Source organism: Dipodomys spectabilis, unplaced genomic scaffold, assembly GCF_019054845.1.
Source record: "Dipodomys spectabilis isolate Male_0828 unplaced genomic scaffold, ASM1905484v1 ptg000262l, whole genome shotgun sequence".
Taxonomy (NCBI): Eukaryota; Metazoa; Chordata; class Mammalia; order Rodentia; family Heteromyidae; genus Dipodomys; species Dipodomys spectabilis.
Genome location: NW_024870939.1, coordinates 3,256,548 through 3,282,983, shown reverse-complemented (window position 1 = coordinate 3,282,983; position 26,436 = coordinate 3,256,548). Strand labels below are relative to the sequence as shown.

Here is a 26,436-nt window from a genome sequence, read left to right as displayed (position 1 = left end):
TATTTCGGGTCCGCGGAGTGGCGGGGGGGAGGCGGACGAGGTGGACGCTGAGGTGTGTCCCCGCTTGCCGCGACTCGAACCCCGGCTCAGGCCGGGCCGCCCTGCTGTTCTGCTCTCCGCGAGCTGAGGACGGTCCTCCGCCTCTCGGTTCCCGCTCGGGTGCCGAGTCCTGACCAGGGGCCGGGGGCCAGCGCCCCGTCCCCTGCCCTGAGCACCGAAGATGAGCTTCCTCTTGTGAGTGAGGCCGAGCGGGGGCTGGGGGGGCCCGGGGCGGAGGGTGGGGAGACCCCGGGGCCGGCGTCCGGCGTCGGCTCTGCCCGGCTCGGGGCCCCACGGGAGGCCGGCGGGTGCGGGGGAAGCCGAGGAAGCGGAGCCAGGAGGTTGGGGAGCCGAAAAGCCCCGAGGCCGGCAGCGCCTCCAAACTTTTCCGCCCCAGCGCCCCAGAGGGCGGAGAGACGGGGGGCGGACCGAGCGCCCGGCCCCGCCGCCGGCTCCCGCGTTCGCCCAGGTCCCGATCTTCTCTGGATGGTCTCCAGCCCGGTAAGGATCCGGGCTGCTTTAGCTTTTCTTTTCTCCCACCGTCTGTCGGGTTTCATGAACGTCGTTAAATTACCCTCGAGGGAAAAGGTTGCCCCTGGAAAATGCATCGTGTGTCGTGTGAGGGCCTTGCAGCCAAGACCCTCTGAGCCATTCTCATTCTGCCCACGTACGGACTGCGTGACCTTGTAACTGTCGTCCTTAGTGGAATCCCATTTTAGAGATAAATCCCGGGGCCCCAACGAGACACGCACCTTCGCACGCTGTAAGATCTGAGAACCATCACACTCCTCTTCAGTTGCTTTTTACCTTGCGTATTGCTTAACTGTGAGTTGTGAGTGCACAACTGTACGCTTTCCGTTAGCAATGTAATCCACCTGCTTGTCAGTTTAATTATATTTTACTGAATTATACTGTGTTTCACGACCATTGTTTCCCCCCCCCCCCCCCCGCCCCCTCCGCCAATATTACAGCTTTTGAACTCAGGACTGTATTTAGCTAGACAGATGCTCCATCAGCTGAGCCGGGACCCCTAGCTCTCTTTTAGTTTACTCTGCAGATGGGATGTGGCTTGTACTTGAAGGGCCTCAGATCACCAACTGCTGTACATCTCTGCCGCAGCCTGAATCTCAGATGTGTAATCAGGCTTATTTGTTGAGATGGGGTCTCAATGGCTTTTCTGTCCAGGCTGACCTCAAACCTTGATCCAATCTCTTCTGGGGTAGTTGTTACAGGCCGGAACCATTGTGCCTAGGCCTACTCATTCCTTCTCCTTTCCTTTTCCCTTTTTCCTTTTTCCTTTTCCCTGTCCTGTCCTGTCCTGTCCTGTTCTGGAGTTTGAACTCAGGTCAGGGTACTGTCCCTGAGCTCTTTTGTTCAAGGCTGTCATTCTGCCACTTGAGCCACAGCTGTACTTTCTGCTTCTTGGTAGTTAATTGGAGATGAGTTTCATGTACTTTCCAGTCTAGGTTGACTTCCAACTGCCATCCTCAGATCTCAGCTAAGATTACAGGCATAAGCCACCAGCAGCCTACTCATTTCTTTAATGTGATAAATTTGGATTCTTTGTAGTACTTTGCTATTATAAATAGCTTTACTAAAATCTCACCTGCTAAGCCGAGTGCTAGTGGCTCACCCCTGTAAGCCTAGCTACTCAGGAGGCTGAGATCTGAGGATCTCGGTTCAAAGCCAGCCCAGGCAGGAAAGTCCGTGAAACTCTTATCTCCAATAAACCACTAGGAAACCAGAAGTAGCGCTGTAGCTCAAGTGGTAGAGCCCTAGCCTTGAGCTGAAGAGCTGAGGGACAGCTCTCAGGCCCCATGACCCACAAAAAAAAGAAAAAGAAAAAGAAAAAAAATCTCACTTGCTTTCCTCTGGGTATTGAAGAATGATTATGGTGTTAAAAGTCTGTGTCCTTTAGATTTAATGACTGGTATTACACACTTGCATATACCCCCCCCCCCCCCCCATAGATTGTTTACTTACTGATTTGTGGACACATAGTTGCCTTTGGACATACTTATGAGGTTTTATTTCTTTTAAACTTTGTCTTGTTGATGGACGTGGATTGTTTTTTCTCTTATGAATAATACTGCTATGATAATTTGTATATAGGTTTTGGTGTGTATGTGTGTGTTCATTTCCCTTGGTTAGAGACCTAGGAATGGAATTGCTAGTCTTTTTAGGAACTGTTGAACTTTTCCAAAGTAAAACTGCTCCCAGTTTTATTTTTGCACTGCACTATAGGGAGGTTCCAAATTGCTCACACTCTTGCCATTCTGGTTTATCATTTTTATTATAGCCATCTAAGTATGAAGTGAAATGCCCTGCTTTAGTTTTGTACTTCCCTAATGACTAATAATGTTGAGCTTCTGTTTTGTGTGCTTATTTGCTGTTTGTACATATTCTTTGGAGTAAGGTTATTCAAATCTTTTGCCCACTTTTAAGTTGGATTGATTTTTAAGATTTTTTTATTAACACCTATTAATTGGAGAAATTAATGGATGTCACTGATTTTCTCATACTTGTGTGAATTTTGTATTCAATGTCCACCCTGTTTTCCTACCCTGTTGTCCTTTTTTTTTTTTTTTGATGATTCAAATGTAATGTTTATTACATGTTTATTACTGTGCCCATTATTAAAATAACCAAAGAAAAATCAATTTAAAAAATGCCCAACTGTCAGTCCAGGCAGTATTGACGTTTCACTTGACTGGTTCATGGTAGAGCATAAATATGTGGGCATCTGAAGCAATTCCTTACAGACCCAGCTTGGTTCTTCTCCAGTGTCTTCTCTTGGAGTTGTATCTGATTTTGTTACCAGTTTTCATCCGAATCCACTGGGGAATGGGGCGATTTTGCTTTTGTTTCTTGGCCAGAAACCGCTTGATTCTGAAAGTCTTGTGAGAAGACATGATGGGAAGCTCTGGAAGGCACAGTAACCACAATGGCGAACAAAAGCTGAAGAGCCCTACTTTTTTTTTTTTGTCAGTCATGGGTCTTGAATTTTGGGCTTGGGCACTATCTCTTAGCTCTCAAGGCAAGCTCACTACTTCTTGAGCCACAGCTCCACTTCTGGTTTACTGGTGGTTTATTGGAGGTAAGAGCCTCACAGACTTTCCTGCCTGGACTGCCTTTGAACTGTGAGCCTCAGAACTCAGCCTCCTGAGTAGCAGCATTACAGGTGTGAGCTACCTGTGCCAGCTTACCTTTTTGTTTTTGAGTTATGAGTTCTTTATATATTTTGGATACAAGTCTCATTGTATTTATGATGTATAAATATTTTCCTCCTTCTTGTGGATCATTTTCATTGTCTTGATAATGTTATTTGAAGCACAAAAGTCTTACTTTGGATATAGATGAAAGTGAACCTTGAAATAATTTCACCATTTCACATTCTCCTGCCATTCAACTTGTTTTCTTTCATTCTGTGTGTGTGTGTGTGTGTGTGTGTTAGAGAGAGAGAGAGAGAGATGATGCTGTGCTCAGGCCTGCTAGGAACATGCTTCTAGCCCCCTCACTTTTTTTCCCCTAGGTCTTTAGTTTTATTTACTACTGAGGATATATTAACCAGTTAGATTGTTTGTATTTATATAGAATATATACATTAAATACAATTCAAGGTGTGTATGGTGACTCATGAGGCTGTGGCAGAATAATATTCAGTTCAGTGCTAGCCCAAGCTACATCCTGTCTCAACAAAAAATGTAAACTTCTGTGTTTTACTTAGATATAAAAATGTTTTTGTGTATTTTTTCTTTTCTTTTTTTGGATCCGGTCATGGGGCCGGAACTCTGCGCCTGGGCGCTGTCCCTCAGCTCTTCAGCTCAAGGCTCTACCAGTTGAGCCACAGTGCCACTTCCGGCTTTTTTCTTTTTGCTTATGTGGTGTTGAGGAATCGAACCCAGGGTCTCATGCATGCGAGGCAAGTGCTCTACCACTGAGCCACCTTCCCAGCCCCTGTATATTTTTTCTTAAAATATTTTTGTATTAACTCATCTGATTTTTTTTCCAAAATATTGTAATAACAGGAGCAAATTTCCAGTACTCTTCAAGCCAAATCAGGCCCTTTTGCCTTGGTTATTTTTGAGGTAGGGTCTCACTTTATGGCCCAAAAGCCTAGGCTTTAATTCCACTGGGAATAAGAACACTTTGTCCAGACTCTATGCATACCCTGAAATAACAGGTGTAACTTGAGTTAGTCTGGAGAACTTTTATGCCTGGCTGGCATTAAACTGTGATGCTCAAATCTCTGTCTCTCAAGTAGCTTGGCTTATAGGCTGGAGCCTCTACGCCTGGCTCACAATTCTGTTTTAATAATTTACACTCTTCCTTAAAATTCAAATTCCTCAGATAAGGTGAAAGCCCACAGCTCTGGTCCCTTCTCTCTCTACCTTGGAAGTAGTCACCAAGTACTGTTCTGATACTTCCTTTTGTTGTTGTTGTTGGTCATGGGTTTTGAACTATGCCTGGGTTCTGTCCCGGAGCTCTTTAGCTCAAGGCAAGTGCTCTTTAGCTCAAGGCAAGTGCTCTACCACTTGAGCCACAGTGCCACTTTTGGTCTTCTGGTGGTTTATTGGAGATAAGAGTCTCACAGACTTTCCTTGCCTGGGCTGGCTTTGAACTGTGATCCTCAGACCTCAGTCTCCTGAGTAGCTAGGATTACAGGCATGAGCCACCAGTGCCTGGCTATTCCTTTTTTTTTTTGCCTGTCCTGGGGCTTGAACTCAAGGCCTGGGCACAGTCCCTAAGCTTCTTTTGCTCAAGCCTAGCCTGTACCACTTGAGCCACAGCACTACTTCTGGCCTTTTCTGTTAATGTGGTACTGAGGAATCCAACCCAGGGCAAGCACTCTACCACTAAGCCACATTCTCAGCCCTTAATCTGATACTTTCTATGCATTAATGAGATAGGCTTCTGTTGTAATATGGTTTTATAATGAGCTTAGCATGTTTAGCCCTTAATCTGATACTTTCTATGCATTAATGAGATAGGCTTCTGTTGTAATATGGTTTTATAATGAGGTTAGCATGTTTAGAATTTCTGTCTTCTTTACTATTGTACAGTGTTCCATGATGTAGCTATAACATGGTTTACTTATTTATTCCTCTACTGATAAACTTTAGAATTGTTTCCAGGTGTTGTTTTTTTTCTGCTATTAAAAACTATCTTAGAAAACTAATTTTTATTCCTATTATATTCAACTTTCTCTGATAGTATATTTTGGGTTTGTTTGTAGACATAGTCTCACTAAGTAGTCTAGCTGGCCTTGAACTCCTCAGCCTCCCTAGTGCTGGGATGCAGGTTTGTATTGCTTCACCTAGTGAAGTCAGGTTTTCTTCTTTTCTTTCCTTTGTTTGTCTCCAGTATTTAGGTCAGGATTTAGGATGTTAGGAAGGCCTTGTGGATGGTACAGATAGGAAGAAGAGCTTTTACCCATCAGCCAGTTGTGTCTGTCTCATTTTTTTCTGCTAAAACTTCAAAATTGTGGTGCTTCTTTACCGTTTATCTTACTGTTACTTGTTTTAATGGCATCTCAAATAATTTTGGTTTAGGAAACTGGACCATGGAACTGAAAACCTTAGGGATAACACCTACATTATTTATTCATTGTTTTCTTTTGTGCTGGCTGGGGTTTGAACTCAGAGCCTTGAACTCTTTTTTTTTTTGTCGGTCATGGGGCTTGAACTCAGGGCCTGGGCACTGTCCCTGAGCTCTTTCACTCAGGCTCGTACTCTACCACTTTGAGCCACGTGTCACTTATGGTTTTCTGGTGGTTAATTGGAGATAAGAGTCTCATGGCCTTTCCTGCCCTGGCTGGCTTTGAACCAGGAGATCTCAATCTCCTGAGTAGCTAGGATTCCAGTCGTGAGCCACCAGTGCCCGGCTTTCACTCAGCTTTTGTTTTGTTGTGATTAGCACGCTACCACTGAAGCCATATCTTCAGTCTAGCTTTTTTTGCTGGTTCATTAGAGATAGAGTCTCTTGGATTTTTCCATCTGGGCTAGCTTTGGACTGTGATTCTCAGAACTCTTCCTCTTGAGTGGCTAGGATTATAGGCATGAGCCACCAGAACCTGCTCTTCCATCACTTTTTATAGGTAGAAATTGAGGCTAAAAGAAAGTTTGGTTTCTTAGTCACAGAGTTAGTGGCAGATCAAGGGCTAGAATCTAGGATTTTCCCATTGATTAGAATGTCCCTTATATCAGATGTCTTCATGGGGTATAACAAAATTGTCTTGTGAAATTTAATAGCAAACTTTTGTGTATGTGTGATGATAGGGATGGAACCCACAGTCTCATGCATACTAGACAAACATTGTACCACTGAACCATATCCTCAAACTCTAAAATAGCCTTTAATTGTGATCATCCCTTTTCCATCCTAACACATTTCAGGGAGTATTTTTTTATTTCATTTATATGCCTCAAATTATGTCATTGTGCTTTTAGTCCTCAAAATTTATACTTTCTTCTTTCAACCCAACAGCAGCAGCCGCTCTTCTAAAACATTCAAGCCCAAGAAGAATATCCCTGAAGGTTCTCATCAGTATGAACTCTTGAAACATGCTGAAGCGACTCTAGGAAGTGGGAATCTCAGACAAGCTGTTATGTTGCCAGAGGGAGAGGACCTCAATGAGTGGATTGCTGTTAACAGTAAGTTTTTAACAATATTTACCCTTAGTGGTTTATAAAAGATTTTGTTAAAATCTTGTTATTAATAACTTTTCTTGTACAAGTATAACTGTTGTAATACAACAAGTTATCTGCAAAGAAACAGTAGTACAAACACATCCAATAACTGTGTTATTCAGAGTACTTGGTAGTGGCTTGTGAGATGAGAATAGACTTGAGGAGAAATAATGAGTGAGATGTAAAAGTTCCTGAGAGTACTGTGAAGTTGAAGGGCTCCGTCAGATCAAATAAAGGATTGATAAGTACAGAGATTATACTGTGGAACATGAGTTTATAGGAAGTCTGTCTTTGTGGATTTGCCCCACCTCCCAGCAGCCCCATTGGCCTGCACAGGTAGAAAAAGTCAGCTGTGGGCAGCTGTTTCTGTGGGCATTTAGTAGTTTGTTGTGGCTTAGGGGTGGTCTTGTATGTAATACTTATTTGTTTGCTTCATATCTTTTTGTGGTTTAATAGCTCATAAATTTTTAATGTGGAACATTCTAGTTTCTAGATGTATTAGAGTTTATTCTCTTACTGAAAAATATGATTGCTTTATTCCAAGCTGTTATAAACAGCTGCCATCATACATGTGCATGTTTTGGGGTGGGCTGAATTTTTCCACTCCTCTGGGTAGATATGAAAGGACACAAGTACAAGATGGTATGGTAATGGTACAACCCCTGTTTTCACTCTATTTGATTCTGGTGCCCTGCATCTTTTTTTTTTTTTTTTTTTTGTCGGTCGTGGGGCTTGAACTCTGGGCCTGGGCGCTGTCCCTCAGCTCTTCAGCTCAAGGCGAGCGCTCTACCACTTGAGCTACAGCGCCACTTCCGGTTTTCTGGTGGTTTATTGGAGATAGGAGTCTCACGGTCTCTCCTGCCCGGGCTGGCTTTGAACCGCGATTCTCAGATCTCAGCCTCCTGAGTAGCTAGGATTACAGGCGTGAGCCACCAGCGCCCGGCTTGCCCTGCATCTTGTATATACATTTTTCTAATTTGAGGAGGGGAAGGGAAATAACAAAATGCTGAAACAAGTATACAGGTTGACCCATTGTAACAATGAGCTGTACAAGACACTCTGTTGAAAATGAACTTTAGAACTTTGGAGTGTGGGGCTGGGAAAGTGGCTAAGTGATAGAGCACTTGCCTTGCATGCCTGAGGCCCTGGGTTCGAATCCTCAACACCACATAAGCAAAAAGAAAAAAAGCCGGAAGTGGTGCTATGGCTCAAGTGGTAGAGCGCTAGCCTTGAGTTGAAGAGCTGAGGGATAGCGCCCAGGCCCAGAGTTCAGGCCCCACGACCGGACCCAAAAAAAAAAAAAAGAACTTTGGAGTGTGGGAGGGGACCGGGGAGGAAGGAGTGGAGGAGGTGGCAAGGAGAGAGATGGTAGGGAAAAAACAAAGGGGTAACAATGCTTGCTCGATAGGAAATGTACTCATTAACTTACTCATGTAACTGTAACCCCTCTATAAAGTATCTTTACAATAAAAAAAGAAGGAAAGAAAAAGATGGTAAGAGTATTTATAAGAAACCTCAAGTTTTCCGAAGTAGCTGGACTCTTTTACATTCCCACCAGCAGCTACACATACTTGCCCAATGTTTGATATTGTCAGTGCTTGGACCATTCTAAATGATGGTAATGGTATCCATTGTTCACAGTGTGCATCTCCCTGATGAACATCTTTTCATATATATATTTGTCATCTATATATCTTTGGTCAGGTTTAAGGTCTTTGGCTCATTTTTTGAGTTTTAAGAGTTCTTTGTATCTTTTGGATAACTGTCTTTTATTATATATGTCTTTTGCCGATATTTTTCTTCTAGCCTATTTGTGTCTTTGTGTGTGTGTGTGGGGGGGAAGTGAGAAAGAGAGAATGTGTGTATGAGTATGTGAGAGAGTGTGTGTCAGTCCTGGGTCTTGAACTCAGGGTCTGAGCACTGTCTCTGAGCTTCTTTGCTCAAGGCTAGTACTCTACCACTTGAGCAACAACTTCTGTTTTTGTTTTTGGCAGGGTGTAGTTTGTTGGAGATAAAAGTCTCACTGAGTGTCCTTCCCAGGCTGGTTTCAAACCACAGTCCTCAGATAATCCTCAGAGCTGGCCTCCTGAGTTGGGAAGATTATAGACACAAGCTACTGGCACCTAGTCCTATTTGTCTTTTATTCTCTTGATGATATATTCTGCAGAGCAGGAACTTTAATTCAGTGAAATCTAGCCTACCAATTATTTCTTTTTTCCTTTTATTTTGTTTTTTGTTTTGGGTCCGGTCGTGGGGCCTGAACTCTGGGCCTGGGTGTTGTCCTTCAGCTCTTCAGCTCAAGGCTAGCACTCTACCACTTGAGCCACAGCGCCACTTCTGGCTTTTTTCTTTTTGCTTATGTGGTGCTGAGGAATTGAACCCAGGGCCTCATGCTTGCAAGGCAAGCGCTCTACCACTGAGCCACCTTCCCAGCCCCATACCAATTATTTCTTACATAAAATGTATCTTTGGTGTAATATCTCAAAGGTCATTGCCAAACTCACTGTTACCTAGATTTTCTTCTAAGATATTCTTCCTTCGTTATCTAGGAATCCTATATTTTTTTATTTTATATTTAGGTCTGTAATTGCTTTCAAATGAACTGGGATTTGAACTCAAGGTTGTACTTGTTAGGCAGACTCTCTACATTTGAATAACACCCAGAGCCCAATTTTGAGTGCATTTTTGTGAAGGGTATAAGGTATGTCTTGTTTCATTGTTTGCATGTGGATTTTCAGTTATTCCAGCACTTAGTTGGAAAGACTGTCTTTTCTACGTTGTATTGTCTTTGTTTCTTTGTCAGGTCTGGTTCAAGGTTCTCTATTCTGTTCCATTAATCTCTTTGTTATTTCTCCAGTACTGCCTTGGCTGGATTTCTGTACTTAGGTTTTGAAATTGGGTAGTGTTAGCCCTCCTACTCTGTTCTCCTTCAGTATTACTGGCTGCCCAGGTATTTTGCTTTTTGATATGAACTTTATAATTAGGGTTTGTGTGTGTGTGTATGTATACATGTGCACATATGTACATTGACATGCATATACATACACTGACATGCACATGCCAGTCTCAGGGCTTGAACTCAGGGCCTAGGCATTGTCTCTGAGCTTTTTCTCAAAACTAGCACTCTACCACTTGAGCTACACTTCCACCTCTGTTTTTCTGGTGGTTGATTGTAGATAAGAGTCTCGTAGAGTTTACTGTCTGGATTGGCTTTGAAGCATAATCCTCAGATCTCAGCTTCAAGTAGCTAGGATTACAGCATGAGCCACCAGCAACTGGCTTACAACAGGTATTTGAAAACCACAAAATAAGTTACTGGGGTTTTGATTGAGACTAGTTGATTTTTTTTTTTTATGCGGGTGCTGGGGCTTGAACCTATGGCCTGGGCACTGTTCCTGGAGGTTTGTGCTCAAGGCTAGTTCTCTAGTTCTACTTTCAGCTTTTGGTGGTTAATTGGAGATGAGTCTCACAGACTTTCTAAACTACCAGGATTGGCTTCAAATGGTGAGCCTCAGATCTCAGCCTCCTAAATTGCTAGGATTATAAGTGTGAGCCACTAGTGCTCAGCTATAATACATTATCTTTTGTGTAAGGAAAGGTAAAGAAATTTAAGGGACAAGATACAAAAATAGCCTGAGTGTAAAAAAAGGAGTTGAGTTACTAGAATTAAGAAGTTTTTATTGTTAAATTTTTTTGTTTTTTGTTTTGTTGGTCGTGGGGCCTGAACTCTAGGCCTGGGCACTGTCCTTCAACTCTTCAGCTCAAGGCTAGTGCTCTACCACTTGAGTCACTTCTGGCTTTTTCTGCTTATGTAGTGCTGAGGAATCGAACCCAGGGCCTCATGCATTCAAGGCAAGCACTTTACCACTGAGCCACCTTCCCAGCCCCTTTATTGTTAATTTTTATATATTGTTTTGATAGTTAAACCACCTGAAAATGAAGGTGAAATGGGACAATTGGAATTATTTTATTTCATAGATTCCCTCCTTGAAACGGGATACCTGGATCACATTTTCAGAACCGTGACTTTGAACCAAATGAACCACCACCTCGACATACTCTTTACTTTGAGAGAATCTCCATGGCTAAATGTTACATTCTTGGTGACTTTTTTTTTCTGCTTACGTGGTGCTGAGGAATCGAACCCAGGGCCTCATGCATGCAAGGCAAGAGCTCTACCACTGAGCCACCTTCCCAGCCCAAATGTTACATTCTTGGAAACATGACTAAGAGGAAAGTTTATAAGTGAGGGAGTTTTATGTAAAATTCTTTTTGACAAGGTAGATTTGGGAAAAAAAAATTTGTTTTAAAGAATTATAGAAAAGCCCTAGTTAATATTTTAGATACTTCCTCAGACTGAGAACACATTAAAAAAAAAACCAAAAATCTTTCCAAGTTTATGTAGTTCTCTGTACACAGAGTTTGTTAGACTTGATTCAGTCAGGTTTATTACTCATCCCTTTCTTTTTGGTTTTCTTCTACATATGGCTGAAGCTAGGATCTGTTTCCAGACCACATCAGCTCTACCTGACCTTGTCTTTTCTCTGAACTTCATAATACTTAACCTTGGGGTTTAGATCTGACCTTCCTGAACTTTATATAACTCTGTTCTCTCCTTCTCTCCCTCTTTTTCTCTTTCCCTCTCTTCCTTTCTCCCTCTCTCCCCCCCCCCTTTTTTTTTGTAGGCTGTAGAGTTTGATCTCAGGGCCTGCGTACTGTCCCTGAGCTCTTTTTGTTCAAGGCTAGTGCTCTGTCACTTTGAGCCACATCTCCACTTCTGGTTTTCTGGTGGTTAATTGGAAATACATTTCATGGACATTCTTACCCAGACTGGATTTGAATTGTGATCCTCAAATCTCAGCCTCCTGATTATAGGCAGATCTGCCAGTGCCCAGCTAGATGGTGTTTTTATATTGTTATTGTTATTAAGTAGTTGTGCAAAGGGATTACGATTCCCCAAGTCAGGTTGTAAGTACAGTACTTCTTGGTCAGTGTCATGCCTTTCTTCATTTTCTTCCTCTTGTCCCTGCCCTTGAGTTACATAATTCATTTTTTTACATAATGAAAGCTGAATATAATGACTACTGTCATTTACTCACCTTCTCTCCTTCCTGTGGTCCCCCTCTTACCAGTCCCCAGAACATGCTTTTACCTCCTGGTATACATTTTGATAAACAGTACATTGGTTGTTCAGAGGAATTACGCATTTAGATACCTCCTCTAAATATACCATCCTGTAGTCAGTTTGTTTGTGTGTAAATGCATTGAGTTCTGGATATGCTATCATGCATAGTTGCATATTAGATCTAGCTTCCACATATGAACCTGGCTTACCTCACTTATATTATTATAATATTGCCTATACCAGTATGTTCTAATGTTTCTCCTACTCCATCATGTAGTAGCTTCAGAGTTTCAGGTCTGGTAGGTCTTTGGTCCATTTTGAGTTGATATTGGTGTAAGCTGACAGACGGGGATCCAGCTTTAGTCTTCTACACATGGATGTCCAGTTTTCTTAACATCAATTATTGAAGAGGTGAACTAGGTGTTTTGACTGCTTGTTACATGTTGATACAGCTGGTCCACCTCTCCTTTATACTATCTATAACACTTTTTTCTCTTTCCTAGCCAATGGTATTATTTGGTTCCAGTTGATAAATTTTTTCATATATAGTGTTTTATTCATACATGATTTATAATCAAATGATTTTGATTTATAATGAAATGATACACTCTAAAGATACAATAGTCACCATTAAGTTAAAATTATCCCCAGTATTTTCTTTTTCCTACTGTTACATGCTGGTTAGAAATTTTGTGTAAGTTTAACTTTTATTTGGACAAGTCCTAGCTACTTGGGATGCTGAGGTGAGCCTGGGAAACCTAGCAAGACTTCATCTCAAAAAAATACTGCCTATCTTTTCTTCAACTGAGAGGTCTGATGTTTGTGTTGGGCTTACACAACAAAATACAATTTCACTATTTAATATGATTATTTAAGGTATTTAATATAAGCCGGCCACTGGTGGCTCATTCCTGCAATCCTGGCTTTTCAGGAGACTAAGATTTGAGGATCACAGTTTGAAGCCAGCCTGTGTGGAAAGTCCATGAGACTCTTATCTCCAATTAACTACCAGAAAACCTGAAAAGGAGCTATGGCTCAAAGTGGTAGAGCACTAGCCTTGAGCAAAAATACTCAGGGACAGTGCCCAGGCCTTGAGTTTAAGCCCCATAATAACCACCCCCCCCAAAAAAATATATATATAATACAATGTTTCTGTCATCTCTGCAGCTGTGGATTTCTTCAACCAGATCAATATGTTATATGGAACTATTACAGAATTCTGTACTGAAGCCAGCTGTCCAGTCATGTCTGCAGGTCCCAGGTATGTGTACAGCTTGTTACATAGGGGATTACTTTTGCTTTATCACTAACTGATATGTTAAATAATATGTTAAAGACAACTTTTATTGTCCCTTGGTTTATATAAAGACAATTCATTTAATCTTAAATACTTGCCGTTAGCAGTTACTATTAAGTACCTATGTTTATGAGTACTCAGTGTTTGATTTTAAAAATCCCATTATATTGTTATTATAAAGGTGATGTACAGAGGGGCTACTATTTCAGAAGACAGGTAATGAGTACATTTCTTTTTTGTCAGTCATGGGGCTTGAATTCTGGGCCTGGGCGCTGTCCCTCAGCTCTTCAGCTCAGGGCTAGCACTCTACCACTTGAGCCACAGTGCCACTTCTGGTTTTCTGGGGGTTTGTTGGAGATAAATGTCTCACGGACTTTCCTGCCTGGGCTGGCTTTGAACTACAATCCTCAGATCTTAGCCTCCTGAGTAACTAGAACTATAGGCATGATCCACTGGCACCTGGATTTTTTTTTTGAAAAATTATTGTTATTATTATTATTTTATTATTATTATTATTATTTAATGAATTTATATTGGCTTTTTAGTATTTCATTATTTTTCTTGTACTAATATATTACTAATGAAAGTAATCCTACTCAGAAGGCTGAGATCTGAGGATTGAAGTTTCAAAGGTGGCAAAAAAGTCAGATCTTATCTCCAGCTAACCAGCAAAATCTGGAAGTAGAGTTGTAGTTCAAGTGGTAGAACACCAGCCAAAGCCAAGTAAAAGCAAACAGACCCTGATTTCAAGCCCCAATATGAGCACCAAAGGAAAAACAAAAAAGAAACCCACCACCACCAACAAAAAAAAACAAGGAAACAAAAAAAGAGCAGAGTTATATATGAACCTGTTCTCATTACAAGTTCTAAGTTGTGAAGGTTTTTGAGAACTGTCTCTAACATATTTTTCCTCCAGATATGAATATCATTGGGCAGATGGAACTAATATTAAGAAGCCAATCAAGTGTTCTGCACCAAAATACATTGACTATTTAATGACTTGGGTTCAGGATCAGCTTGATGATGAAACTCTTTTTCCTTCTAAGATTGGTAAGTTAATATTATAGAACTATTCTGAATGAAACGTAATATTTTAATATCCTTTAAATAATTTAATAGAGATTAATATACTCTTTCCCCCAAAAACTTTACCAATATATACCTAACCCACCTTGTTTGTGTCTTCCTGTTTCTTCATCACACTGTTCATTCGCTGTTTGATCTTTTCCAATTTGCCTAGATAATTTTTTTTTTTTTTGCCAGGCTAGGTTCTTGAACTCAGGGCATGGGTGCTGTCCCTGAACCTCTCTGTGCTCAAGGCTAGCGCTCTACCACTTGAGCCACAGTGCCACTTCTAGCTTTTTCTGATTATGTGGTACTGAGGAATCAAACCCAAGGTTTCATGCATGCTGGGCAAGCAACCTACCACTAAACCACATTCCTAGCCCATAGATAAATTTTTGTTTGAATGCACATCTTAAAAATATTAATGTGGGCTGGGAAGGTGGCTCAGTGGTAGAGTGCTTGTCTTGCATGCCTGAGGCCCTGGGTTCGATTCCTTGGCACCACATAAGCAAAAACAAAAAAGCCGGAAGTGGCACTATGGCTCAAGTGGTAGAGTGCTAGCCTTGAGCTGAAGAGCTGAGGGACAGTGCTCAGGCCCAGAGTTCAGGCCCCACGACTGGACAATAAATAAATAAATAAATAAATAAATAATATATATATATTAATGTATATGATTTTTTTTTCTGGTATGGAGGTTTGAACTTTGAATCTTCATATTCAGTTGGCTTGCTTGGCTTGGCCCCACATCTCAAGTATGCCTTTTTCCTATTTATATTTGAGATAGAATCTCATGGACTTTTCCATTCAGGCTGGTCTCATATTGCAATCCTCTGGTTCTCAACCTCAAACCTCTGTATCTCAACCTAGGATTACAGGTGTAAGCCTAATGTATTTGACCATTTTTTGTTTTATTGATAATTTGAGTCTTTGTTATATTCTTTGTCTATTTTTTTGTTAAAGATACTATCTCTTTGTTACACATGTCATGTGTATTTTTCTCCATGTTGCCTTTGGTTTTATTTTGTTCATGGGGCACTTTTCTATATACATCTCTATTTTGTCCTATTAGTCATTTCCTTTAAGACGGGTTATTTTGTTTATTCTGTGGTGCTGGAGAGTGAACCGAGGTCATTATGAACGTATGCTAAATAAATGCTCTACCAATGAGCTATATCTCCAGCCTATAACTTGAGGTTTAATATAGTTGTCAGATTATGGGAATATCCAATACTTTCATGCTTTTGGTTTTTTTCATTTAAGTCTTTGCTTTGTCAGGAGTTTTATTTCTGAATACTGACATCATTCTTTCCAGATTTAAAGCAGCAAGTTGGTCTGTGTGTTATTGGATGTGTACAGTAACATATGTTTTAAGGTTTCCTTTTCTCTTTATTTGTTCCTATAGAAATTCCACAGTTTTGGGTTTTTTTGTTTTTTTGGGTTTTTTTTGGTTGGTCATGGGGCCTGAACTCTGGGCCTGGGCGCTGTCCCTGTTTTTCAGCTCAAGGCTAGCACTCTACCACTTGAGCCACAACACACTTCTGGCTTTTTCTGCTTATGTGGTGCTGAAGAATCAAACCCAGGGCCTCATGCATTCAAGGCAAGCACTCCACCACTGAGCCACCTTCCCAGCCCAATTCCACAGTTTTAATTCATCCTATAGGGTTAGTCTTTCCTTCCTTCTCTTCTTTTTCAGGATATTCATAACTATTTATGGCATATTTGTTCTTCAAAAAAACTTAGAATCAATTTCTCAAGGTAAAAAAATTGTAATTTTAATTACGATTGTATCCAGTTTTTTGTTGATAAATGTAGAAATTCTTTTTCTCTTTACAATACTGTCTTCTTAACCAAGAACAAAATGCCATTCTTCAGTTATTCTTATCTTCCCTTTTTTTTCTCAAGGCCAGCTAGAGCAAAAAGTTAGCAAGACCCTCACTCAGATCAGCAAGCCAGGTGTGGTAGCAAGTTTCTGTCATCCCAGCTATGTGAGAGCTTATGGAGGAGGATCACAATCCAGGGCTGGACCTGGACATAGCATGGGACCCTATTAAAAAGGAAAGCCCAAAAGGATCAAGGGTATGGCTCAAGTAGCAGAATGCCTGCCTACCAAGTGTGAGGCCCTGGCCAAAAAAAAAAAGGGTAACTGTCAAGCTGTTAAGAACTACCTAAAGAAAAAAAAAAAAAAACAAAATAAAATGCACAGCAAGTGCATTTTTAATGACTTTGTTTTCTGAAAATTTGAAAAGCACATTTCTCAAAAATAGTATTGTGGAATAGTTGTGTGTATGCGTACCCGTGCATGTGCAAGTGTGCAGCTCCAGGGGCTTAAATTAAGGCCTGGGTGCTGTCCTTGAACTTTTTTACTCTAGGCTTGATGCTTACCACTTGAACCACAGGGTGGGGTGGTGGTGGTGGTGGTGGTGGTGGTGGTGTGTGTGTGTGTTTGCCAGTCCTGGTGCTTGAACTCAGGGCCTGGACACTGTCCCTGAGCTTCTTTTGCTTAAGACTAGCCACAGCACTACTTCCAGCTTTTTCTGTTTATGTGGTACTGAGGAATCGAACCCAGGGCTTCATGTATACTAGGCAAGCACTCTACCACTAAACTATATTCCCAGCCCCACTTCTGACTTCTTGATGGTTAATTTGAGGTAAGAGTCTCATTGACCTTCCTGACCAGGTTGGCTTCAAACCACAGTCCTCAGATCTCAGCCTCCTGAGTACCTAGGACTGTAGGGGTGAGCCACCAATGCCCAACCTGGAACAGTTGGTTGGGGTTTTGTTTTTTTCCTTGGCTGGTCCTGGGACTTGAACTCAGTCTGAGTATTGTCCCTTTTTTCTTACAGCTGGTGCTCTATCACTTGAGCCACAGCTCTATTTCCAGCGTTTTGTTAGTTAGTTTAAGGCTAACTAATTTGGGTTGTTCTGGAAGCAAATATCATCCTAGTGTTCGAGGCCTGAACTCAAATAATCAAAAAGACAAAAAGAGGTGTTTATTTTCTTTCTTTCATTACATGTGCCTATTTTCAGTATTTTCTTGAAACAGTGACTGTACATGGATGTGTGTATGTGTGTTTTTTGCTACTGGGGCTTGAACTCAGAGCCTGGGCATTCTCCCTTAGCTTTTTCACTCAAGGCTAGAACACTACCACTTGAGCCACAACTCTACTTCTGGTTCTTTGGTGGTTAATTGGAGATTAGAGTCTCATGGACTTTCCTGCCCTAGTTGTCTTCATACAGCTATTTTCAGATCTTAGACTTCTGATTAGTTAGGATTACATGCGTGATCCATTGGTATATGTCTTTTTTCTTTGAAAAAATAGGGAGGTCTTCCTCCTCTAAGGATACTCCTTTTCCAGGCTACAGGAAAGTGAGAAATTTAGAAGATAAAATACTTTACATGTAGATGATGCTATCTCTCTCTTTGCTTAGGAGAGTTTCTAGTCCTAATTGAGTATGTGTGCATGTACACATGTATCTATGTGTAATTTTATAGAACTACAAGTTACAACAGTAATTAATGCTCTATTTACATTTGAAATGCTTATTCTTGTTGCATTTACTCAGGGAAAAACTCAAAATTTCAACTAAAATTTTGTTTAAACTTTGGGCATCATACATCATTTGATGCTTAGCCTACTGTATAGAAATAGCTGTGTGTATTAGTGAGGGTGTATGTGTGTATGTATGTGTGTTTATGTGATACAGTTGCTCACAGCTCTATCAAGCCTTGCTACCATATAGTTAGGTAAAAGACTAACCGCAACATATGTGTATTTGATTGCAGGTGTCCCATTTCCCAAAAACTTTATGTCTGTGGCAAAGACCATTCTGAAACGTCTGTTCAGGGTTTATGCCCATATTTATCACCAGCACTTTGATTCAGTGATGCAGCTGCAAGAGGAGGCCCACCTCAACACCTCCTTTAAGCACTTTATTTTCTTTGTTCAGGTAAGTGAGCTGTGTTGATTTCTGGGTCCTCTGACTTAGACTTATTTGGATTAGTAACCTTAATAAAGACCAGTGAGTGTAGTTTGGCACCTGTGTGTCTCACCTGTAATCCTAGTTACTCAGGAGCCTGAGATCTGAGAGTCTCTGTTTAAAGCCAGCCCAGGCAGGAGAGTCCTTGAGCCTCTTATCTCCAGTTAACTGCCAGAAAACCAAAAGTAAGGCTGTGACTTAAAGTGCTAGCCTTGAGCACAAAGGCCCTGAATTTAAGCCCCACAACTGACCAGAAAGAAACAACCCAAAACATAGCATTGTACCTTATTATAGATGGAGAGCAGCTAAGTACAAGCATGATTCTTTTTTTTTTTCCATACTGGTTCATTTGTGTGTACTACAGCAGCATGAAATGCATCATCCTTGTTTGAGCTCTTCTACTTCTGGCTCCCCAAGTCTCTGATGAGGATGTGTTTAGTGATGTGACCTGTTGCCTTATGAGCACTTAGAACTAGAGATTTTAAAAATCACAATAATTCACACCATTTGGATGAGATATTGTTGGAAACATGGATTCTCTTGTGTCAGAAAGTGTATAGACACATTTGTCAAGGCATTTTCCTTCTGCACAGAGGGGTACTGCCACTCTCCCCAGAGTTAGGCAGGCACACTGGGTGGGGTGGTCTGCTTGTTTTTTATCCCATACCAAGAGGTAACATTATCCCCTCTCTTTGTTGCTAAGGAGTCAGACTCACATTTCAATTCACAATTGTTTACTAGGATAATGGTGTAATACAAGGGAGGTAGTACTCTAACCACTCAAAGGGGGTCTGTCTAGTCACTTCACACCTGGCTGGAAGAAGGGTAGCTGATAGTTATAACTGGAAGAGATTGGTAAAAGTCAAGAGTGGGGGTTCTTCTTTTAACTACATTGGTAAGGACTCATATTCTTGTCATGACTAGCTGGTTACAAATAACACAACTGGTAGTTACAGTTGAAGTCAAGAAGCAGATAATTCCAGGAAATATCAGTACTAGGAAATATCAGTACAGAGTGGTGACTGGTTACAAGATGGAGAAATTTTGATTTGATGGAAAAGATTGCTTTTTCTTACATCAAGGAATTAGCTGGACATGGTGGTACATGTCTGTAATCTCAGTATTTGGGAGGCAAGAGGATTGCAAGTTTGAGACTAGCACTGACTATAGCAAAACTGTCAAAAAAAAAAAAAAAGCAAAGAATCGGGGTTCCTTTAGATTAACTTTGGAGCTCTGTAATTCTATACACAAAATATTGTCTCTAGATTGTGTATATAGAATTTAATGGTAGAAAATGGTTGCTTTTTGTAGATTCTATATATTATAGCTCTGTGTAGAGCACAAAGGAAAACGTGTGTGTGTGTGTGTATATGTGTGTGTGTGTGTGTGTGTGTGTGTGTGTTTAAAAGTACACAGTTTAACTAAGAGTTGGCCAGGATCAAAGGTTTAGTTTATAGTTTTGGGATAAATTCAAATATTGATTTTGATAAGTGTTGGTTTAAACAATGTTTAATTTTAGTATTTAACATGTACTCATTCTAATACCTATAGTTGCATATTGAACTCTCCTGTTACAAGAATATGGGGAAAACTCAGTTTCTCCTGCTATATTCTGATAACACAGAGCACTTTGTGACCAAACATAGGACACTCTTCCCATAGACACACACAAATGCAACAACAAGCAAGTGACTGATTGTTTACAGCTTCTCTGCTCCCAGTCCCCTGATCTAATTCATCTGAAGTTATCTGTAGGTATATCCATCCTATGGTTGGGAGTTCATTCCCACAAGTCTGCTACCCACTTCAGATGCCGGTCAAAAGTAATGGATTTAGTTGGGCAGCCGGTGCTCACACCTCTAATCATAGCTTCTTGGGAGGCTGAGATCTGAGGGTGGTGGTTTGAAACCAGGCTGGGCAGGAAAGTCTATGAGACTCTTCTCTACAATTAACCAACAAAAATCCAGAAATGACTGTGGCTCAAGTAGTAGAATACCAGTTTTGAGCAAAAGAGCTAAGACTCTGAGGCTCTAAGTTCAAGCCCCAGTACTGGCACACACAAAAAAAGTAATGGATTTTTGCTAGTACTTCTGATAGATCCACATATCAAGGTTCCCTGGAGACTCTCCTTGAGTTGGATTAATTGGTTAGAATGGCTTACAAAACTCAAGGAAACCTGTTTACTGATTTATTAGAAAGTTTTACAGAGGATACAGTCAAGCAGCCAGGTAGTAGAGCTTCACAGGCAAGGTATGGGAGAAGGAACATGTGTCCTTTCAGAACTACATTGTTGACATGTAGAAATTTTCAACAGATGGAATTATACCTTTTATATAGAAGATACCCTTAGAATGTAGTTATAAAATAAAAGTCAATTTATTGTTAATAACAAAAAATACGTTGTTGAGCTGTTCAGAAGCTCTGTCCTTTGGGTGTTTTTAAGGGGACTTAATTACTGATAACAGTGACCATTGGTGAATAACTTACTCCTCAATCTCACTTCTCTCCAGAGAGAGAATGAGAGAGAATGAGAATCTGGTGCTGTAATACTCATGTGTTTTGGTTCTGGTGACCAGCTGATGCTCTCACAGCCACCAGCTATACCATTAGCATACAAAAGACATGCTAGTTTAGAGGATCCAATGTTTCTAACAGGAGCGGAAAGGAAACAGGGAGGAAAACCAGTGGGTACCACAAAGTCATACCCATGTTTTAAGAAGGAGTAAAAACAATTCTGTTTTTAAATATTTTCTTTTGGATTTATTAAACCCCTTCTCTAAAAAACATGTAAAGGCCGGGCATCAGTGGCTCACACATGTAATCCTAGCTACTCAGGAGGCTGAGATCTGAGGATCACAGTTCAAAGCCAGCCTGGGCAAGAAAGTCCTTGAGACTCTTATCTCCAATAAACTACCAGAAGACCAGAAATGGTGCTGTGGCTCAAGTGGTAGAGGGCTCACCTTGAGCTGAAAAGCTCAGGGACAGTGCCCAGGCCCAGAGTTCAAGCCCCATGACCAACAAAGAAAAACATCACCAGAAAAACCCCAAACAAATAAAAACATGTAAACATCCACTGGGATAAAGCTGAAGTGGTAAAATGCAAGTATGAGGCTCTGAAGTTAGCCCCTCATGGTACCAATAAAGAATCTTAATTTCGGTCCATTGTAAACTTTTATTGCTCTTCTCTTTTTAGGAGTTTAATCTGATTGACAGGCGTGAGCTGGCACCTCTTCAGGAATTAATTGAGAAGCTTGGATCGAAAGACAGATAAATGTTTCTTCTAGAACACAATTTCCTTCTTGCTTCATCTCCTGCTAGATCTTTCTCATTGCTATCTTGTATAGACTAGTGATACAAACTTTAAGAAAACAGAAAAAGACACCCATTATCTGTGTTACAGATAAAATTGTCCTAAAGAGAGAGGGTGCCCTGATAGCTTCAGAGTGAGACCTTGACACAGCCCAGACCGAGGACTGTGTGACCACTCTTGTTACTGTCATTCTTGGTTGTGACAAATAACCTGTTGACTTATTCTTTCACTGAAGAAAGTAATTGGATCTATTTCTGGTGACAGTATAATGGATATTAAGAATTTTTAGCAATAATTTATTAATAAGTTTCCTAAACAAATTTCTTAACAGTCAAATCAGTTTTATTCTCTTCCTTATCATTTAGAATTTCTGTGTCACTTTAGATAGCATTTTAATTTCAAGTTTGTATGCTGATGTTTTTATAGATAACAATATACCATTTTTCAGCTAGGCAAGGTGGAGTACACCTGTAATCCCAGTTTTTGGGAGGCTGAAGCAAGATCACAAGTTCAAGGCTAACCTGGGCAACTTAGTAAGACCTTGCCTCAAAAAAGAAAAAAAATGTATATTTTTCAAAATCTTTGATTCTGGTTAAATGATATGGCATATATGAATGGGATTGACAGAGTTATTTTTCAGTGACATAATTCTAATCTTTATTTGGAATTGTATTCACATCTAAATAATTAGGAGTGTACCAAATAATTTTTCTGTGACTTCTAAGGATAGTCTTACAAGTTTTAATTTTTAAATACTTTATTCAAATTAATGTTGCTTTGGCTAAGAAAAGGAAAACAAAAAAATTGTGACAGACTTAGATCTTCAAACCACTACTTATGTTCATATTGTTATTCATAAGCCTTGCAATTCTGAATAAGAGAGTGAATTTAGTATTTAGTACTTCATTATTTTATTTCTTAAAGAAAGTTTTTTTATTTTTGTTTTTTTTTACTATGACTTGACAGTTTGTATGAGTAGTGTAGGAATGCACTGATTTTACACCAATAAGAACAAGATTACAATTTTTTAAAAAAACCTTTAAGGGTATATTGTAATAGATTTCCTATCAATTTGTGGGGGTGGGGAGAGGGAGAGATGGGGAAGAGAGAGAGGGAAAGAATTTAAAAGGAGACAAAATGGGAGAAGTAAATTTTAAATCTTAATTCCATTAATAGGATGGATTGAGCCTACATAGGGGTTTTAACCTGTTCTAAATAATGCATCAAAACTTGAAATTCTTTGTATTGGATAAAAGAATCTTCCCTTTCAGTGAAGACTTGCCTGTTTTTCATGTTTGAAATATACCAGGCATAGATTTCCTTGAAGACCTGCCAGACTGGCAAAACTTGAGTTTTGTGAACTATGATTTTTGCAAAGCACTCACCATTTTTCTCTGATAAAGGTTAGATTTGATAAGGCTTTTTTGTTATTTATTCCAATAGACTACAAAGAATTGTGTAGAAACCCCATTTTCAGAAAGTTTCTAAATATGCATAGAATTGTGAAAGAACTATTTCATCTAATTTAGGCTAAAAACCTTGCATCACTGCTTGAATTTAAAAGTGAGTCCATCACTTAGCTAGAGAAGAGGACACCCATCCATCCACATTTTATGATATATTCCAGTCCACATTTATGTTTATCTAAAGGTCTAAATGTCAGCTGTTCTGCACAATTATGTTGATCATTTGCAAACAGGAAAGCAGGTTCCTAAGCCACCACCTAGAATATAATGACTTCATAGCCTTTCATTTTTAAGTTCTCAAGGAATGAAATTTTTCAATAATGGTTGTACTGTCATCCCTAATTCAAATATTTTCAATTAAAGAGGCTCTCGTTTCTATCTGTTTTCAATGATAGAGATCCTCTCTATCTTCATGACTAGGCCCCAACATGAACCAAAGATGGTTACATGCTAGGACAATAGTACAAGTAGCTTATTATTAGAGTAGAAGTCAAAAGTTTGCTGATAATTGGAAGTTTACTGTAGTCTTTGTTTTCTTTTTTCTTTTGCTTTTTATTGTTATTAAGTAGTTGTACCAAGGGGTTACAGTTCCATGAGTCAGGTTGAATATAATGCTTCTTGAGTATTGTCACCTCTTCCCTTAGTTCTTCCCCATTTTTCCTTCTTCTGTCCCTACCCACAAGTTACACAGTTCTTTTTTTTTTTTTTTAACATAATGCACATTGAATACAATGACTGTATTTGCTCACTCTTCTTCCTTCCATTTTTCTTCATTTTGCTCCTCCAAACATATTTCCAATCTATGAATTTTTTCTTTTTTTTTTAATGAAAACATTTAAAAAATGAAAACAGCTTCTCAAACCAGTCTGGCTTAAACAACAATGTACCTAATAATGTATTTGCTTATTTGGGGAGGGTAGGAGGAGAAGTGGAGGAAGGGAAGAGTGTGGGAAAAGGATAGCACCTTGCTGAGTCACTCTTGGATAATTATTTGAAGGAATCATTATCTTTATTTGCCCATACCCAGGGTCTGCCTATTCTGCAACACTTCCTTCCCTTTACTCTGCTAAGAAATCATCTCCTCTCAGCATCTCATCTTGTCATACAATCAGTGGGTGGGAAGTGCTCACTAAATTATGAAGTTAATCCTGTGGTGCTTTAATTTTCAGGCCTTTAAGAAAAACTTGGACAGTATATATAGATTTAAAAAATACACTCTTGTACTATGGTTTTTACATTGACAGCCAAATATATCATTTATTCTCCTTCACATTGTGAATAAAGTGACTAAAGGCTCCAGTTAATAAGGTATTCATTCTATCTTAGACTTCAAGAGCACTAGTTCAGACAGCTACTTACTGGAGAAATGCAGATCTATCTTCTCCATGACTGATAACAAAAGCAGAGTTTCTGTAGTGCAGACACAAGGGCAACTTCTTGCAAACTTAAGGGTTCCTGTTTATACTATTGGCTTCATTCTGAACAATGAAGTTATACTAGCAGAAGAACTTCTTAAACACATTACCTTAGAAGCATAATCACGTCAGGCCCAAAGAGTTGTAAGCCTTAGAAGTGTGTCTGTAAGCAACTCCAGGCATGATGCTGGGGATGTCCTGCCTCTTCCTTGAGGCTGCCCCCTGCCACTATGAAACCCTGGCCAGGAAAATGTTGGCCTGGCCTGCACACCAAACACTGAGCACCTTCAACAGGAGCATTTTTTTCCTGCTGCTATCAGGACAGTAAGTGGATTTGGACTTGGTTTTACTGTTGTAAAATTGCAGCAAACAGGAAGTAAGAGGCATCTTCCTAGTTTCATACTCAGTTTTAATATTTCTGGACTGTAAAAGGCTTTGGAGGATATACATGTGGCAACAATTTTACTGAAGCATTGAAATTCACTTGAGTTTTTTCTTGTCAGATTTTATTTCCAACAAGTATTCTGCAACTCCACATGAATTACCAGTGTGTTATAGACCGATTGTAGAACAGCATTCTGTTTGGCCTACATCAAAAGTAGTCTTAGTTACCACCTAAATATTTTTGAATGTTCTTTACTTAAAAATTTATGTTGTATTTTTAAACCTTTTGGAACTTTATCTATTTTTCTAAGTCAGTTAACTGTACTTTTCAAAATAAAAGTATTTTGTATCTACTTTTGTAATTTCATCAGAATAAAATATATTGAAAGCAAAAATGACTAACGTGTCTCAACACACTTCTGTTTAAATATTGAAACGAGATGTTTTTCAGGTTCTACAGGTTTTATGAAAAATTGAAAGGTTATCTTTTTCTACTAAAAATTTTATTTCCTTGATATAGAAATTCTAAGAAAAAAGAAGTGACTGACAGTGTGAGATCTGAAGATAATGGTTCAAAGCCAACCTGGGCAGCCAAGTTCACGAGACTCAGAAAACTGAGAGAGGAGCTGTGGCTCAAGGCACTAGAACACTAGCCTTGAATAAAAGCACTCAGGGAAGGCCCCGAGTTCAAGCCCTATAGTCACCACCATCACCAAAACCTTAAGAAGTGTGTTTACCTGTGGGTTTATAATACTTTGGGGCTGGGAATGTGGCCTAGTGGTAGAGTGCTTGCCTAGCATGCATGAAACCCTGGGTTCAGTTTCTCAGTGTCACATAATCAGAAAAAGCCAGAAGTAGTGATGCAACTCAAGTGGTAGAGTGCTATCCTTGAGCAAAAGCAGCTCAGGGACAGTGCCCAGGCCCTGAGTTCAAGCCTTAGGACTAGAAGAAAAAAAAAAAGGACTCTGGATGGGCACTGGTGGCTCAGGAGGCTGAGATCTGAGGATCATGGTTCAAAGCCAACCTGGACAGCAAAGTCTGTGAGACTCAGAAAACCAGAAGTAGAGCTGTGGCTTTAAGTGGTAGAGCACTAACCTTGAGCAAGAAGAGCTCAGAGACAGTGCCCAGGCTTTAAGTTCAAGCCCCACAACTGACAAAACAAATAACTTTGTACAAGATATGGGCTATCTGGCAATCAGTTTTGTATTTTTTAAAGAATGTTTAGAGTTTCAATAGGCTTAAAAGTAATCACAGAAATGCTTGTAAGGGCAGGGTGCTGCTCAATGCCTGTAATCCTAGCTATACTGGAGCCTGAGATATGAGGATCCCAGTTTGAAGCCAGCCTAGGCAATGAAGTCCACGAGTCTCATCTCCAATTACCAAAAAACTTATGGGAGTAAAGCTGTGGTTCAGATGGTAGAGCATTAGCTTTGAGCAAAGAAAGCTCAGGGACAGCCCCAGGCGCTGAATGCAAGGCCTTAAGACTTATTAAAAAAAATGATTGGGATATATAATGGCTGTCTGAAAGAAATTTGAAGCATTATGAAAGACCAGTGAGTTAGCATAGCTAATCTTTGGGAGAGACAGAGTAAGCCAGGCTTTGAAGTATCACAGCCAAGAAACAATGTCCAGAGCATGCCTTTATCTTTGGTAGCAAATAACCATTGA

General features: G+C 40.1%; 2 protein-coding genes across 3 annotated transcripts; one reads left to right on the top strand and one right to left on the bottom strand.

Annotated features, from left to right (window-relative positions):
- On the top strand, window positions 1-22,527 carry Mob1a (MOB kinase activator 1A). Of its 2 annotated transcripts, none has more exons than XM_042699803.1 (6): window positions 1-234; window positions 6,529-6,692; window positions 13,021-13,114; window positions 14,067-14,200; window positions 18,000-18,163; window positions 21,387-22,527. In XM_042699803.1, the coding sequence occupies exons 1-6, from the start codon at window positions 221-223 to the stop codon at window positions 21,462-21,464; spliced, it is 648 nt and encodes a 215-aa protein (XP_042555737.1). In that variant the 5' UTR covers window positions 1-220; the 3' UTR covers window positions 21,465-22,527. The 2 variants fall into 2 exon arrangements, with proteins under 2 accessions (XP_042555737.1, XP_042555736.1); XM_042699802.1 differs by having other exon boundaries at window positions 2-234; window positions 6,526-6,692.
- Window positions 2,641-3,010, bottom strand: LOC122125222 (60S ribosomal protein L39). The gene has a single exon (XM_042699805.1). The coding sequence runs from the start codon at window positions 2,949-2,951 to the stop codon at window positions 2,796-2,798; it is 156 nt and encodes a 51-aa protein (XP_042555739.1). The 5' UTR covers window positions 2,952-3,010; the 3' UTR covers window positions 2,641-2,795.
- Window positions 22,528-26,436: the final 3,909 nt, after the last annotated feature.